General features: G+C 39.8%; 1 protein-coding gene across 1 annotated transcript in view; it reads right to left on the bottom strand.

Moving 5' to 3' along the window:
• Positions 1-3,312: 3,312 nt before the first annotated feature.
• The window catches only part of LOC147673429 (uncharacterized), a 138,941-nt gene continuing 125,231 nt past the window's right edge, over positions 3,313-17,022 (bottom strand). The window contains exons 12-15 of the mRNA XM_086947291.1: positions 13,689-13,851; positions 10,929-10,962; positions 8,208-8,242; positions 3,313-6,754 (exon numbers count right to left, since the gene is read on the bottom strand). Of these exons, the coding sequence (XP_086803417.1) occupies positions 6,723-6,754; positions 8,208-8,242; positions 10,929-10,962; positions 13,689-13,851 (264 nt within the window). The 3' untranslated portion in view covers positions 3,313-6,722. The remainder of the gene's footprint in view (positions 6,755-8,207; positions 8,243-10,928; positions 10,963-13,688; positions 13,852-17,022) is intronic.

Below are 17,022 nucleotides of genomic sequence, written 5' to 3'. Positions count from 1 at the left end.
TTTAGGCCCAGATCTTTTGACTGGGGGAGTGTGTGACATTGATCCACATTCAGTCCATCACTTGTTGTTTTTGCAATTGCCGCCCTAAGTGCGCTGGGGATGCCCAGACGTGGGTCCCAGGCACTCCACACCACTTGGAGTCAAGCTAGCCGGGCTGATGAGAGGTGTTACCTCGAAACCGGTCCGGTCCTCGGATGCTTGATTCCGTTCTGGGAGGGACATGGCTTTTGAAGTTCGGACTGGACTGTTCCCATGGGGCAACAGGGTCAGAGCTGATTTGCATATCGCCATTGTGTAACCCAGGGTGGTGTGGAGTGCAAAAAAACGATGGATTTAGGCCCAGATCTTTTGACTGGGGGAGTGTGTGACATTGATCCACATTCAGTCCATCACTTGTTGTTTTTGCAATTGCCGCCCTAAGTGCGCTGGGGATGCCCAGACGTGGGTCCCAGGCACTCCACACCACTTGGAGTCAAGCTAGCAGGGCTGATGAGAGGTGTTACCTCGAAACCGGTCCGGTCCTCGGATGCTTGATTCCGTTCTGGGAAGGACATGGCTTTTGTAGTTCGGACTGGACTGTTCCCATGGGGCAACAGGGTCAGAGCTGATTTGCATATCGCCATTGTGTAACCCAGGGTGGTGTGGAGTGCAAAAAAACGATGGATTTAGGCCCAGATCTTTTGACTGGGGGAGTGTGTGACATTGATCCACATTCAGTCCATCACTTGTTGTTTTTGCAATTGCCGGTGGTTGTAACAACACAACTACCAACCTTCACACTCCCACAAGTGTGACAGTTCGGACTATTTCAGGACCACAAAGCTATGAGAATGGCCTGGGTAGCAGATAATAGTCATTTTTATGTATATTTAATTAACTGTTGTTGTGGTCATCTCTAAATTAGCCAGACAGCCCCACCTTGTGGCAGACTGTCACAAGCGCCAGTGTTGAGAATTATGTGCAGGTGCCGAGCCACGGAAACCACCAGCTCAAATTAAGCACTGCAGTGAGTGTTTGTAATCATAGAGTCCCTTTTCATGGAACCGTGAGGTATATGCAGTTATGGTTGTAGGCATTTCTGTCTATGGATTGGGGTGTCTATATGTAGTTATTTTTGGTACGTGAATTTATTCTTTTGATTGTGCATTATCGATGGGGCTGTGTGCTTTTATGTAGGGGCTTGCATGCATTGGTGTCAGTGATGTATACAAGTATTGATTTTTAGGGTTCTCTGTGATAACCTATTTTGAGGTCACAAATGCAGTGATTTGCAAAATAGAAGATTTTTCCACTGCACAATAGGTTTTCGATATGCCTGATTCCCATATTAGAAGCTGGTAAAATTTTACAGAATCCAAAAATAGTATTTAGAATTATTACAGATTTTTAATTTGAAAGGGCCATGTTGTTGGGGTCCCTTCCAAATTGCTAGCCTATGTGTCAACAGTTTGTGAATGGATTGCTGGCCGCGAACCATTAGATATGATAACTTATTTTGAGGTTGCAGATGCTGTGATTCGTAAAATAGGAGCGTTTGCGACTGCAAAATTGGCTTTCCATACGTACAATCCAATTTTAGGAGTTGGCAAAATGTTACAGAATCCAAAACTTCAATTAAGAATGAATATCAATTTGCAATTTGCATGGGCCATGTTGTAGGCGTCCCTTATGCGTCGATTGTTTGTGAATGGATTTCTGGTTGCACACCACTGAAAAGATACTGAGCACCAAGGAGGAGTTGGTAGGTCATTCACAAAAGGGGAGAGGTCCCTTTTATAACTTTTTAGCTGTTTTTAGGAGCTATGCTGCTAGTTATCAGTGAGCCTGTCTGAGAAGGATCTTATTTAGCTTGCTTATTGCATTAGAACAGTAGCTGATTATTTTAACATAGGCAACATATTCAACACTATGTCTGTTGAACAACTCTCTGTCCATTCTTTCGGTAAGAATAGGGTTGGGAGCTTGGCTTGTTGGTTTTCAGTGTCAGAAAGCTGGGATCATGCTTAGGTTGCTGGGTTAGTTCCTTCATTTAAGTCCCATAAACTTGTAACATTCAATGACTGCAAAGTATTACGTTTAAATCTAAATTAAAGGATTATTGGAACAAAGTGAATGAATGTTTTTGAAGCCGGCCTGGGATCCAACCTTTGGTGAGCTAATTGTGTTTGTTTATGGACAGACAAGAGTGGACACAGTGCACTTCTGATTCTGCTGCCTTATTGATTGTTTGATTACATTAAAAGCTGGGACCACCTAGAGTTGAAGAAGGAAGGACAGAAAAGTATACTTTCTTTCCTATGGCACAGACATCCAGCTGTTACTGAAGAAGCAAGAGGACCAACTAGCACCCTTTGTTCAATGACATCACTGGAGGCAGAATCACTGGAAGTGACATCATCAGAAGTGACATTGCAGGAAATGACACATGCACAAACATTCAGAATGAATGCAAAAGTATTAATATAGCTTCAGGTTTGAATCGAAACAGCCACACAGTTCCTAAAGTCTTATATGAACACATTATGAATTATACTTTATAAAAAGAAGAAAAAAAATCTCCACATACCATAACTAAGATCTAATTTAATGCATCCAGGGGACATGTGACATCCACTGGATGACAACTGTTTAAGTCTGCATTTATAATAGGCCCAAAATATTAATGTATCTCTTGTTTCAAACAAAACAACCCTGCCCACTTTAAAGGGTTCACTCAAGATACTCACTTTAAGGGGTACTCAAATATTTACCATGAAAACAGCAAGATTTACAAATGTTGTGTGTCTCTGAAGGGTTAGTAAGACTCGGGCTGGGTCATTCATGTCTTTGGAGTCTGACATGTGACATCGGCCCTGCAACGTGGTCTTTTAGAGGCATAGGCCTGTCAGAAATGTAACTTATTACATTTCCAGTAGCCCAAGACCTGCTCTTCATAAGATTATTACAGTCCAGAGGGTACTTAACTAGCCCCCTGTAATAAGGAATGGACATCACTATTCTACTACACACATTTATAATAGTTCCTATGTGATGTCACAGCGCCTGGTGCTCCGTGACAACATATTTCCCGTGAGTAAAATGAACTAAAAATGTGTTATCACACAGTAACAATAATTCTTTTCATTTATGTAGGATACATTAAGGAACTTATGCAGACATCTATGTGCACCTCAAAGGTAAAAGAATTGGAACCAAGTAAGGAGAGCTTTACATAGTCTCCTTTTCAGGTTAAAAGAATGAGAAATTACAGTTTAGTAAAGACTGTCATTCACAGCATCGCAGAACTGTGGTTACAAGTGCTATAACAACCAGTAGAATAAAAAATATTTATTGTCCAGTTAATTAAAACAATTCACAAAAATTGTTAAGAACATTGATGCAATGGGGAAAAATATGGTATCAAATAATGGAAAACCCCGTCCGTCCTTCACACAGAATCGAGAATTTTAATAGCTACATCCATTTTTTATTACAATTATCAGTAATAAACAGTCATTTTATCATAAATAAATTCCGACGTAAAATTTCATTTAATTAAAGTATTTATACAGAGACGCACTACGCAAAAAAGGAAAAACAGAAAACAAGTGCCCGCACCAGCACTGTGTCCATGTATTTAACCAGCCTTCTTGAGAAATGAAGGTTCTTCACACTTAAATTTGAGATTGCAGCCTCCCAGCAGGTTGGACTTAGAGTGAACAAAAGTTTTCTTAGAACATTGGACATTTTTTAGCTGCATTGAAGACAGTGAAGCGGCAGATGGCTATAATTTTGGTATATACCTTCTTCTATAATATCCTAATGGTTGTCTCTCGCTTTCCCCCTGTTTAATTTCGAACCTTCTTCCCTCATTTGATGACATGTTCTTATAGATGTGCATTCAGCTCTTCATCATTATTCAGACCATATGGTTATATCGTCCTAATATTATGATATATTTTGGCTCCAGTACATTCTATTATAGTTGAATTAGTCTTCAGTCTTTACCACCTGTTAACTAGCGTCTGCGTTGTATTAAGGAATGCAAGAGGAAGCAATCAGGTTTAATAGATGACATGGCACTTAGTCCTCTACTGGTATTAAAATATTAAGTTTGAAACAGAACTCATTTAATCATTCATATATAATGTGCACCTTGTGGTCTTTCTTTGGAAAATCACAGTCATTACTTGATAAGATGAATAGATTTGGAAGAAAGTGTATTCATTGGTCAGCCAGAAGAGATCTTTCTGAATGTCACTGCACATTCTAAACAACAAATTCAGACGGCAACTTTACATTAAACTGCTTAAAAGATGTGTTTGCAACCAATACAATCTGCGTTTTAACATCGTTATTTTCCCAGTACATATTTCTTATCTATTCTGCACATCTAGAAATATATGGCTTATTTCATCTGATGGAGGAAGAGACCAGGATTAATAAGAGGATTCAGGCAGGGTTGTGGTGTGTCATGTATCATAAGGAATAAACGACTTCACTCCATACATAAAAAAGAATATTGCAAATCCACTTTGATTTCCCTGACCAGTTGAAGGAAGTCATCTTTAAACTACTGAATTTGTGTTCACATAACTTCTTGGTGACTAAAAATATCCTTATAAATAAAAACTGGAAGTATTCTATTCTATACATTTCTGTCTGAGCAGACCTTGCTTTCATCATTTGACAATCAGAATGAGGAGCCAGGCTTTTTTAAATTCCTCATGTAAAGGCATAGAGTCCTTGCACTAAGACCCTCCATTGTCTTCTTGCCAGAGCCCCATGTACAATAAGGCTACAATAGGCAACAGCCTTACCACACCACTATACATATACAAAATGGCGGCAGTCATAGGAAATGGTCTAAAAAATGTCCCTTTTGCTCAAGTGGCAAATTATCATTCTGCCTCGGAGTATGAGAATCCTTGCCCCTGGACTGTTTCAAGATTGTCTTCTTCAAGCCAGCAATGAGCTTTGACCAGTCTCTTCTAGGTGGGCTCCACCTCACTTACAAATCAAACCCGCCTTGAATGGTTTTGGTCCATAAATACACAAGGATTTCTCACTTACTGTGACTTTTCTCTGATATGGCATTCCAGTCCTTAACATGTACACAATGGTACATGTTTGTGGGTTTTCAAAAACTGCTCTGTGAGCCCGCCTTGACCAGAAAACAGTAGATCTACTTCTGACAAAGGCATATGTAAATCTATTTCCTGGGTTGGAAGGGGAAGGCCACTACACAAACATTGGTTTGGGTAGAGAAGAAATTACTTCTGTACAAGAAAAAAGAAATCTCCACAGGAAGAGAAAAAAGAAAACATTTTAGTAAGTACATTTGTACCAATCTTTATTTTTCTTCCCTTGCGAACATATATATACATGTATTTTCTCTTCAGAAACTACAATTCTAAAACTTTCCTGGACTATCCCTCGAAAACTGAGACTGGCTTAAATTGAAGAAGTAATATGGAAAATGTTTAAGAACGAAAGAATGTCATAAATCAGCAAACTTGCACAATAATACATTGATCTTACAGATGTATGACTTTTTTTGGGAATCTTCACTGTGACTTCACATATTGATGTGACGGATGCAAGCTTGTTAACACAGCTCAGCCAGATAGATACCTGCGAACCACACACATTATACAAGAAGCCAACTTCAACTTTGACACTAGGTATTCAATGATAGGAAATGTGGCAAATGTTTTAAAAAATGAGATAATCTCTTCTTTGCACAATAAGCATCCCTATGGGGTCAAAAGAAAAGGCAAATGTCACATATGTCTGTGAATGTGCCATTAAGGACTGGAAGAATTATCAGGATGTATTCCTTTTTTAAAGAAAAGGATGAGTTTGAAATGTAGACTATTGTGTTAACATTACATTAGACTTATAAATTACTTTTCACTCTATCTACATATCACTTCGTAGCCCGGCTAGCACATTCTGAACCTACATATTCATTACATGTTTTTATGTATTTAAACGTAACTGCATGAGAAAGTGGGTAAGTTTAGCAAATACTCCGGCACCTTGCTCTGTCCTCACAACCTGAATGATTTGCGACATGTGTTTACAGTGAGTCTTCTCATCCTAGTAAATGCATGGCTTAGTCCTGAACTGACATGGCAAATAAAAGAGTATATTTTGTTTCTGTAGAGCACTGACACAACTACGTTTCGGCTCATTGCACATTCAATGCCAGTGAGTCTTCTTCAGGAGTCGTCTTCTTAGTTATTCTTGGATGGAGTGATCTCACAGCATGAATCCATCTCCTCATATTGGCTTGCTTTATTGAAAGATCAGACAGAGAGTTTGCATCAAAAGACTTAGACAATTCCTTGAATGCACGTTAGTTCGGGGTCGATTTCTAGAATGGAATACCAAGGACGTTCCTCTTCCAGCATCTAACATCAACCTAGACTGACTGAAACATAGTGTGATATTGACATGAGTAATGTATATTTTTGAGTTTATCCTCCCAACATGGGCACCCATATTTAGAGACTCATACTCATAGTCAGATATCTTATTTTTTCAGTTCAGTTCTTCCTTTGATAGGAAGTAGTTCCACATTTCAGCATAGGGTCTACTTTCTGCCTCTGAATATCTGCAAGTCTCTGTGCTCTGTATTTCATTGGTGGATTCAGCACCAATTGAGGCAAATTGCAATTGTTAGACCAGATGAGGATAATGGTTTTTTCCCAAGCGAGACTTCGTAGTGCTGTAATGGATCACGGATTACATTTGACAATCCTTTGAATATCTGCCAGAAAGGAAACACATTCTCATCACTATTCAATACATGTAAACCACAAAAACTGAGATATTAGTATTCAATGAATAATCAACTTAAGGGTCCTTTGGGACTCTGATCCATTACTTATACCTCATTAGAATCAAGTCTCCAAATAAAGATTCCAAATGAAGGGATGTATCGGGCAAATATTACTTTATCATGCACCTTATATACTCTAAAAAAGTTCAAACCCCATTGTATTGACACCTTTTAATCATTCCAATGCCAGCGGACTATACCAGGAACAACTTTGTTGATACTTCGGGAATTGCGGAGCGTTCATAATGCAGCTGCCCGACAGCTTCCAAACCAATGATCTGGACCCACACCATGCCAAGCATCACATACTTACACTGGCTGCCAGTGGCCAGGCACGTCACCGTCTAAGCTATGTGCATTACTCATTGCCAATCCATCAGATCGGACCACTCATCCTTCAAGAAAAAATTCACCCTTATCACCAAACAAGACACAATATTCTAGGCTGAATATCACAACCTCAAAAACATTGTGATCTGGTGGATCCCCGTTTTCTCTCCAAATGGCAGAATTATGAAACTTGATCTTCGCATGAATAAGAAAAATCAACAAACCATCCAATTGTTGAAGGCCCTACAAACCTGACTCTTCCCTTCAACGTAATCGCAAGATGCAGATGGCCAAATAAATAACTCGGAAAATAGGTATTCAAGTATATGTCAATTTTCACGAATTAGGTAACACCTGCAGTAATGTATGATGCACCCTCTTTAAAGCATTATATTGAACATTAAGCACCCCATACAACATATCCAAAATGGGGCAAACTACATCCAATATTCTTCCAACAATGCATTCTGAAAAGGTGACCCAGACCGAACGCAAAGCATAGTGCTTCATAGGTTTATCGGGGAAATTAAGCAAAACACGACTGCTACAATATAGTATAAAGTAATGCCAACATGCACGAACATCAAGATTGTTTTGGAAGCATGGGATAACAGGACTTGAGCAATACAGTGTCTGATTATGTTATCACTTACCCCCACAATGCTTTTGCCAATATGTCACACGAGAGAAGTATGATTCAGCATTATTTCAGTGCTGTTATCAACAATAGCATGGCGTCCACCTGATCCCCAGGCCGACACTTCGTATGTGCAGAGGGCAACGGCCCCCCCATTTTTGAGGACTCATTTGGAGGAGGTCCACTTGCAAGTGAGGTTGACCTAACTAATTTGCATAATTTTGACAGGATTCATCCATGATGTGACCATGATTTGCTCACTTGGTACACTACTGGGCTAGACTAGGCCTTTGGGAATTCTAGCAAACCCAGAGGACTATACAAAAAGATTTGGATTGTAACCAAATATATATGAAAAAATGAATATCCAGAGTTACTAAGAACTACAATCCTTATTTTAGAGGCCATTCTTACCTGACATGTCAACGTAGTCGTAGACGTCTTTTTCCCTGAAATAACAGTAAAAACCCAAATCTGTTAGTATTTCTGCATTAATTTTTCATTAAACTTCTCTCTGAAGAGCAGTGTTTGAAATAATTGCTCAATGTGTTAAATGACAGAAAGATATAGTTCATGTGAAAATATAAACTTTAAAAAAATAGACTCTAAATTAAAGACACTAAAATCCCAATATTTCATAAATATTTGCCACAAACATTTTGACATGTTCCTAATCCTGGGAAAATTCAGTTACCAAATATATTTATTTGTGATATTTTACTATTCGGATTCTAGAATTTACATAATTGATGGCAAGTGCTGGATAGGGGCGTTAGGTATAGTTTAATGTTTGCAATATAAGTTTTTACAATCTATGTTTTCACATGCTGCTCATATGTACAAAAATATCCTGCCAAAACCCAACCTTATAAGACAGCTTTAAACAAATAGTTTGGCAAACAGCTTGTTACCTAATGTTTTTGCTATTTCATAATTTTGTGTAAAATAAAAATGTAAATCCAGTACTTGTATAGCGCACAAATCACCCCCGTAGGGGTATCTTGGTGCTGAGGGCTGTCGGGGAGATTAAGCAAGCTATTGCCCAGAGTCGCATGGTGCCGGGCAGACCCCAACCACTGGAGCCATGGATCCAACCGTGATCCTCAGCGTCCAGCATCAGTCGCCCTGGCCTCAGTGACTGCTGCTGAATAAGTATTATTACACAACTCATTGGTGGTAAATGTATGACCCTCGTTGGCAGAGGCAGCATCGTGACAGTCAAATTTGTGACCAGGGGTCCAAAAATGATTCCATACTTTGTGCTGTGCAGAGGATCGGTGTGTTTCTCTTTCCTATCTTAAGCACACACATTTATGGCCAATTTAAAAAAAGAAATCTTGCAAGTTCCTATGCTGCACTGCGTTAACGGGAGAGAGCAGAACAGCATCATATCTACTAAGATCTCTGCTCTCCTGGTGCACCTTTGGGAACCAATGCTGACACCCTTGTCCCATTTAACCCCTCCCCTGCTGGTGACGGAACCACTCCGTCATCAGCCGCGGTCGCGCTGTGCTGATGACGGAGCGGTTCCGTCACAGCCCGCTCGGAACGCCTGCGCGGCGCGGATTCCGCGCCTGCGGTGAACGTTCTATTGAGCGGGCGGGGCCGCGACGGAACCGCTCCGTCATGAGCACAGCACAACCGCGGCTGGTGACGGAGCGGTCCCTTCACCAGCATGCGCCCGCCACGCATCCGCCCCACTCCCTTAGCACTGCGGCGGAATAGCCGCCGCAGTGAAGGGGTTAAAACTATCTAAATAAATTAGAAAATAGTGCAAGGCTGCCTGCAAGTGTTTTAGCATTGCTGCACATTGAAGATGAACATCAATATTTTTTATTCAAGTGTGTTCATTTATTCATGCACTTACCACCAAACTCTACCTGGTCGTAAATAACTTTACTAAAAGAGTGTAATTGAACATATAGTATTAATTGTGCATAAAAATGCTTCGGGTACCTTGGAATTTTCTTTACATGTGCCAAAAGGCTATTTGCACCTGTCAACAACACACATATTCAAATGATGTTTCAAATGTAAAACAAACTCTGCAACAGAACACAAAGCTTGCCTGATGCTTTTAGGCATCATTGGCTCCAGTAGCGTGGGAGTGCTGCCGGGCGAGGCCGTGGGTCGGGGGAGGAGCATTGCGCAACAAAATTCGTTTTATTTCTTTAAATGTTTACTTACCTGTATTTACCAGTATTCCGTAGTTTACTACCCCCCACCCTGCCCCTCCCCACATCACCGCTCGGCAGCATTCCCACCACCGACCGCTACTGAGTGGGTCAATTTTTAATGGCAGTGCAAGCTCTGCGATTTAGAGCTTGGTGGAAAGGGTACTACATTGCACAGGCGACTGAGTACCCTCTGTGCCAAACTGAAGGTCCACTATCCTCATTTTGAGTTGGGAGGACCGTCAGTATGTCGATGGTGGAGGCTACTCTGTCTCTGCCACCGACATACACCTCAGACAGCCCAACGGAGCAAGAGACATGAGAGGTTTTGTAGGCCCACCTTAAGAATTGGCAAACAAATGACAAGTTTTCACTGCCTGTCACGGTAAAATCTGGTGCTAAGGGTCCGTGATACCTCCAAAATTACCTCATCCCATGGGAAGAATGTCATTGCTTATTTTTTTTATGTTTCAAAACAAAATTCTGCTTTGAGATTTGGTTTTTGAAAATAAAAATTAAAACATTGAATCATGTTGCCGTAGCCCCCCGCCAAACTCTCGCTGGATTGACAGGAACCGCCATTTGGGAGGTTCCTGCCAATGCAAGAGATGCCCATGAGACATCTCTGGACAGTAGACATCTCTAAATTAATCGCTTAGTACTCCTTCAGGGCGATGGAGTACTTCACTTTGTCGCTTGATAGAGAGAATCCCATCTGCCGAACTCTAATTCAGGCCTCTGATAGGCGAAATTATACTTTGGCATTGATCAACTCACAATAATTAGATAATGAGACATTTTAGCTGCATACATTTTCAGGGAGAAATGTCTGCATGACATTCATCAATGGAGATGTGCATTGCTATGTCTTATATCAGAGCCTTCATTCAGTGACATTCAAGTCCATGAGGAAACATAGACCAAAAGTGTAAAATTAATATAATATTTAAAATATACTTACACCGTCAGCAGATAGAGCCGGGGGACATAGCCGTCTGCAAGAGAAAATATTTTAACAAGACTTTAGATAAAGTTATCTTGTTTGAACTGCCAAGTAGAAGCCTCTTAAGTGGCTACACAGTCTGAACTTGAGCAACAAGTTTGGTATGTGTTTGGAGGACTGCATTGATCACCTGTATGTATGTGTGCTCAGCCATGTGTGTGTATGTTTCCTGTATTCCTCTGAAGTGCAAATCTCAATAAGTGAGTGGTGTACTTGATTCTATGTTTGTAGGGTGGGGTTTTGACTGTAGACCTGTCATATTGACCTATTCTTTATAATAACGTATTATAATAATGTTGTGTGTATCCGCCCCTTTAAACCACTGACTTTTTTTAACCAGACTTGTTCACCCATTGGCTTGAAACATTGTCAACCCCTTTTTTATTTCAGCAATGTTCACCGTAGTTTGTTACTTTCACATTAAAGAGCTCTCCTGGGAAAGATACCTTACAAGTCTAGTGCTGGTTTGATGGGTACCCTCACAGTGAAGTGCTCAGCTTGATACAATAGACCATGGTATAGGCCTTGCCTACTAGGAGTAACATTTTTGCCCTGCAGTGGTGTCTATGATGTGAAACATCACAATACATGTGTTTCTATGGTGGGATACCTTCAGTATGAAGTGCTTAGCTGGTGTGATAAATCACAGTGCAGTGTTCTCTATGGCCTGATACCTCACAGTGAAGAGCTTAGTGTGATGCTTCAAGGCGCTCTGTTCTTCCTGTGTTAGGTCCTCGGAGTATAGTGTGTTTTTTATGGTCTAACAACCACACTTGGCAAGTACTCAGATAGGAGTTAGGCCTCTACAATGTAGTTTCCTTCCATGGCACAATGGGAAGGGACCGGTATTATGAAGGCATCTCACACTGGGTATCTGCAGTGCTCAAATCACTCCGATACCATCACTGCACAGTTGCGTCTTGTCAGTAAGTATGAATCCCTTTTCTTTACTTGTTGCTCTCATGAATGTGATTAAGATGATTTAGATTTTATAAAATGTGTACTTAACTCTATGAACCTTTCTGCACTTCACTTTCTAGAACTGTATTGTAAACTAGGTTCAAAACCAGGCCCTGACGCCATCTTCGTTTTCAACGTTGCTTTGTTTCCATTTCTCCTTCTGACACTGCACGCAGTAAAATGCAGATTGATGCTTTGTGACTATATGCTGTTCTCGGAGAACCACAGATGAAGTCTTTTGTTACTTTCCAGGCTTTCCTGCTGATGTTACCATAGGCCATTTATTTAAGAGACTTCCATTGTTTGGTGTCACTAGATACTTACTGCCACATCCTATGAGATTAGGTCAATTACTATTAATTCAGGGATTGTGCTAGGTAGTGGCAGGTAATAATGTATAATTCTGTATTGTAATTCGTTGAAGCATTGCTACATTTGCTCACTTTATGTTGACTGTGCAATTTCAATTTGTTTCAATGGTGAATTTCCCTATAAAAGATCATGAGTCTGGAGGTGACATTCAAACCACCATCCCTTTTTCTCCATACCAAAAGCTCAACTCAACCATTGTTGGGGTGAGGACTGACATGATACTAGGTAAAAGTTCAAAACAATCTTATTCTGTCTGTACTTTTGCTCTCCCCCCAACTCTGATCATTCAGGCTCCATTCTACTCAATGTCACAACACATTGACTCCTGTGCAACAAATGCCACCTAAATATTCTGGTATTCAGTGCCTGAAAGGATACACCCTGTTGGTGCTCAATTGGCGAGTTGAGTTATATGAAAAATAAATTAATGTGGATGTAAATAAAGGGCTGTGTTCACAAATATTTGTTCTGGAATTTTTTGAAGATAGTTGGAATATTTTGGATTGAGACCAGCTGAATTTCACATGATGCTCAAAGTTTTGTACTGCACCAAATTTGTAGTTGTCTGGAGCTACATTTTCAGAATTCTACATCATTATTATTATTGTCTTGAGAGGTAAGTATAAGTGGAGTTACGAACAGTAATAACAGAGTTCTCTTATAACAAAGAGGTAGTTGATGTATTGGATATCACAAACAGTATACATTCATCCGCAGATTTTGTTTCTCTGCAAGTCTTTGTTACATTTGTATATTACTAAAAGCTGGAGAGACAGAGAAAATGGCTGTAGCCCCACACGAAAAGTTTTGAAATTTGGTGAAGTTGATCATTTTGATATTGGATTGATGAGTGGGTAAGACCTTGGTAAAGTATGAGTAGATTTGGTATGAGTGGGTAGAAATTAGTTAAAGTTCATATTTCCTATATTGGATTGATGAAGGATAAGGACCTTGGCAAACTATGAGTTAGTATGATATGAGTGGGTAGAAAGTTGGTGAAGTTGATCATTCTGATATTGAATTAATGAGTGGCTAAGACCTTGTTTATTCAAAGTATGTTGTACTTGTGCTTCCAGTGAAATGCAACTAGAAGACAGTAATGATGAAACCTGGTTCGTTGAGACTTGTTGCCTGTGTTTCTTTTTTTAATCTCTTTATTGTCTTTATTCAAATATAGAGAAAAAATGTTGGCATTGTACAGTTCTTTTCAAACTTTCTTCATGAAAAATGTAATTCTTATTACACTATTTGGCCTGTCATAAAATAATGCACTTAAAACAAGTGAGTATTGATAAACATGTGAAAAGAGTTTGGTAGTATATGTTTCTGTTGTACTTAATTCTTTTAGATATTGACTAAATTGATTAAAATGAAAATATCACCTACATTTCCCTTTGGCGTTGCGGCACAGCAGTTTTTCCAGACTTGTCCGTTCAACAACTTCTAGAATTTCACCTCTTTTGTGCGAAAGATATTTTCCTCCACCTTTCTTGATCTTTGCGTTGGGATCAACCATCATTGTAGTCAAAACCTTTATTTCGCCTTCGAGCTGAAATAAAATAGATCCCACATTATTAGCTACAACTGTGAGGATTTAAAAAAGGGAGTTTTTCTGTCAAAACAGTTGCTCAAAGGTAAGAGTTGTAAAATTGTGCTGCCTTCTCACATGACCTGTGTAGTAATGATCCAGTCAGATTCAAGGTAAAAGAAGTCTTGATTTATTAGCAGCACGAATAACATCCATCTGTATCTTAGTTCAGGCTGTACTCTCTACTGCAACAGTTAATAGCCTTAGCTAACCAGCTCTGGAACACAGAACACTCTCAAAGATAAACCTGTCTCATGCACTGGCATGCCACCACAGCAGTACCCTTAAAGGAAAAGTAATGAGCAAGAATATAACAACCTGAAATATATTTCTCTAGCGCTCTACTGCAATGGGCATGGTGGGGTGGATTTCCAAAGGTTACTGGACACATTAGGTAGTCTGTACCCTATGGACGCCAAGATGTTCTACATCTGACTACCTGTTACATGGCCAGAGGAAGTATCTTTTATACATCACATCTCAGGGGAATTGAACTTTGGTTCATGATTAAAAAAGAAAAAATATTTTTTTAAGAAACTTTTAAAACACTTGATTAACAACACACAGCTATAGACAGACTCCCAGGGAATCCAGTCTGGTTTGCCAAAATTGTAATGTTGCATTTTCTCTGGCACCATATTGACATCTCACTTGCGAGTGTGAAAAAACCGTGTTAGAAAAGGCATTATGGGAGCAGGGTGAGAAAGGAGGAGGTTAAAGTAACACCTTCCTCCTGTAACTATGTATTTCACCATGTGTCAGATAACTGAGGTGAGGGCAAGAGAAGAAAAAGAGTTGCCACTAGGGTGGAGCGGGATAAACAAGTGATGTGTCAGGATGGGGTAGGAGGATGAATGTGGGAGTGGAGCAGTTATCAGTTTGTCATGAGGGACAACAGGAGGATGAGTTAATCTGGTGTTGTGGTGTGGTGAAAGGTAGGAGTAGGAGAGCAGGACAAGAGTGGCCACAAGAAAGGGGTACAAATAAATGGTAGTACAGGAGGACGGGGCAGGAGAAAGAGGGGCACAGGGGAGGGTGGGGCGAGAAAAGAGGCAGGAGGAACGCAGAAGAACTGGTACTGTATGGAAAGCAGAAGTATCGATGAGGACCTGATGAGGGGTGTGGAGGAAAAGAGTTGCCTGCAGGAGTATGGCTGCCAAAGGAGGCCAAGAAGTTGACAACCCAGCTCACTGTCCACTGCAGACTTTTGCCTCTAATAACAGGCCTGCTTTCAGATTTTTGGACATAAGTTCCACCACTTTAAGATGCTTTTGATGGAGTCACGGGAGAAGAAAAAAATAGAAAACACATATTTTCTGCCCACCTTCCATTTACGTAACACACAAAAGATTGCCCCCTCTCAAGTTATTTTAGATTGAGGACCAAATAAACTATTGTATTGAATCTGGTCCGGTATATTTATTTATACCTTTTAATCATGTTCTTTCATACAAAAATCATTTCAAATGGCAGAAAGAGAATACACAAAACAAACAATTACTAACAAACCTATTAAATGAACAATTGACAAAAAAACATATTGCGAAAATATCAAACAATAAACATCAATATTACATCCAACAATCAATATAAATTGCAGTGCAGTAGTTTTGCAATATGTTAGATCAATTCAATGATCAAAGTTCTTTGCATAAAAAAAGAATGAAATTACTACATTCAAAGAGCAAATAGAGGCATGTATCACTATTATCCTGAAACACTCTAGTTGTTGCAATTCGCTCTTGCTGGGGTAGCCGACGCGTTTCAAGTTCGGACCATGAGTGTCCAAACCATCATCAGCTCGTTTTCGCAATCGAGCAAGGAGCGATTAAGGAGCAGAATAGAAAACGAGTGGACTGCGTATGCAGAACGGGAGATTTGTTATCCTAACCGGAACCCGCCAAGCACTAAATAGAAGGCGAGGCCTATATACCTACAGCCCCGGACGGGGCGGTAGATGGGAGGCGAGAGGTGACGCCTCGTTCTACTAAAGGCACAGGTAGATGTGGCAGGATTCAAAGAACAAGAGAAAAAGAAAAAACGAAGTCCCTTGAATGGTACCATCACGTGATTTGAAGGATCACAAGAACAAAGAACACGACATTCTTCCGCCCCCCCGGTGCACCGCAAGATAGCGCAGACCAAGACTGTTTCTTGTGGAATAAAGTGCCCAGCTTGACAGTTGAAGAAAAGAGTTGTGCCCAGTGATAGAAGCTAAACTATACAGTATCACACAGAATAATACACAGCCCTGATGATGGTTTGGACACTCATGGTCCGAACTTGAAACGCGTCGGCTACCCCAGCAAGAGCGAATTGCAACAACTAGAGTGTTTCAGGATAATAGTGATACATGCCTCTATTTGCTCTTTGAATGTAGTAATTTCATTCTTTTTTATGCAAAGAACTTTGATCATTGAATTGATCTAACATATTGCAAAACTACTGCACTGCAATTTATATTGATTGTTGGATGTAACATTGATGTTTATTGTTTGATATTTTCGTAATATGTTTTTTGTCAATTGTTCATTTAATAGGTTTATTAGTAATTGTTTGTTTTGTGTATTCTCTTTCTGCCATTTGAAATGATTTTTGTATGAAAGAACATGATTAAAAGGTATAAATAAATATACCGGACCAGATTCAATACAATAGTTTATTTGGTCCTCAATCTAAAATAACTTGAGAGGGGGCAATCTTTTGTGTGTTATAATTATATAGGGCCCAGCCCTCCCTCAGCCCCATCAAGGGCCTACCTCCTTTTTGTGTGCACCTTCCATTTACGGACAAAACAATATAATGTTGAACCAGGCCTTTTTTTTTTTACTTTGTGACGGCTTTTGCAAAAATTGCAATGTTTTAAAAATGTCACAGTTTTGTAATTTTTTTGGGAAATTGTGAAATTGCAAAATATAGATGGATCTGTTGATTCTAAAATAAACAAGGAAAATGCACTATGTTAATTAAAATTATTATAAAATATTTTCCAAACCCGTTCTACAGGAGACATTCAATAAATGAGTTTTTTTAAGTCAACAAACTGAAGAAATCTTTCACTTCTATGGTACAATTAAGCATGCAACACATATTTTGTGCCTGAGAATGCCTCATGATTTTCTTTGGTGGCAG

The sequence above is a fragment of the Lissotriton vulgaris genome, chromosome 12 (genome assembly GCF_964263255.1).
Source record: "Lissotriton vulgaris chromosome 12, aLisVul1.2, whole genome shotgun sequence".
NCBI lineage: Eukaryota > Metazoa > Chordata > Amphibia > Caudata > Salamandridae > Lissotriton > Lissotriton vulgaris.
The sequence above is the reverse complement of the archived record's forward strand: the minus strand, read 5'-3'. Positions and strand labels throughout refer to the sequence as shown.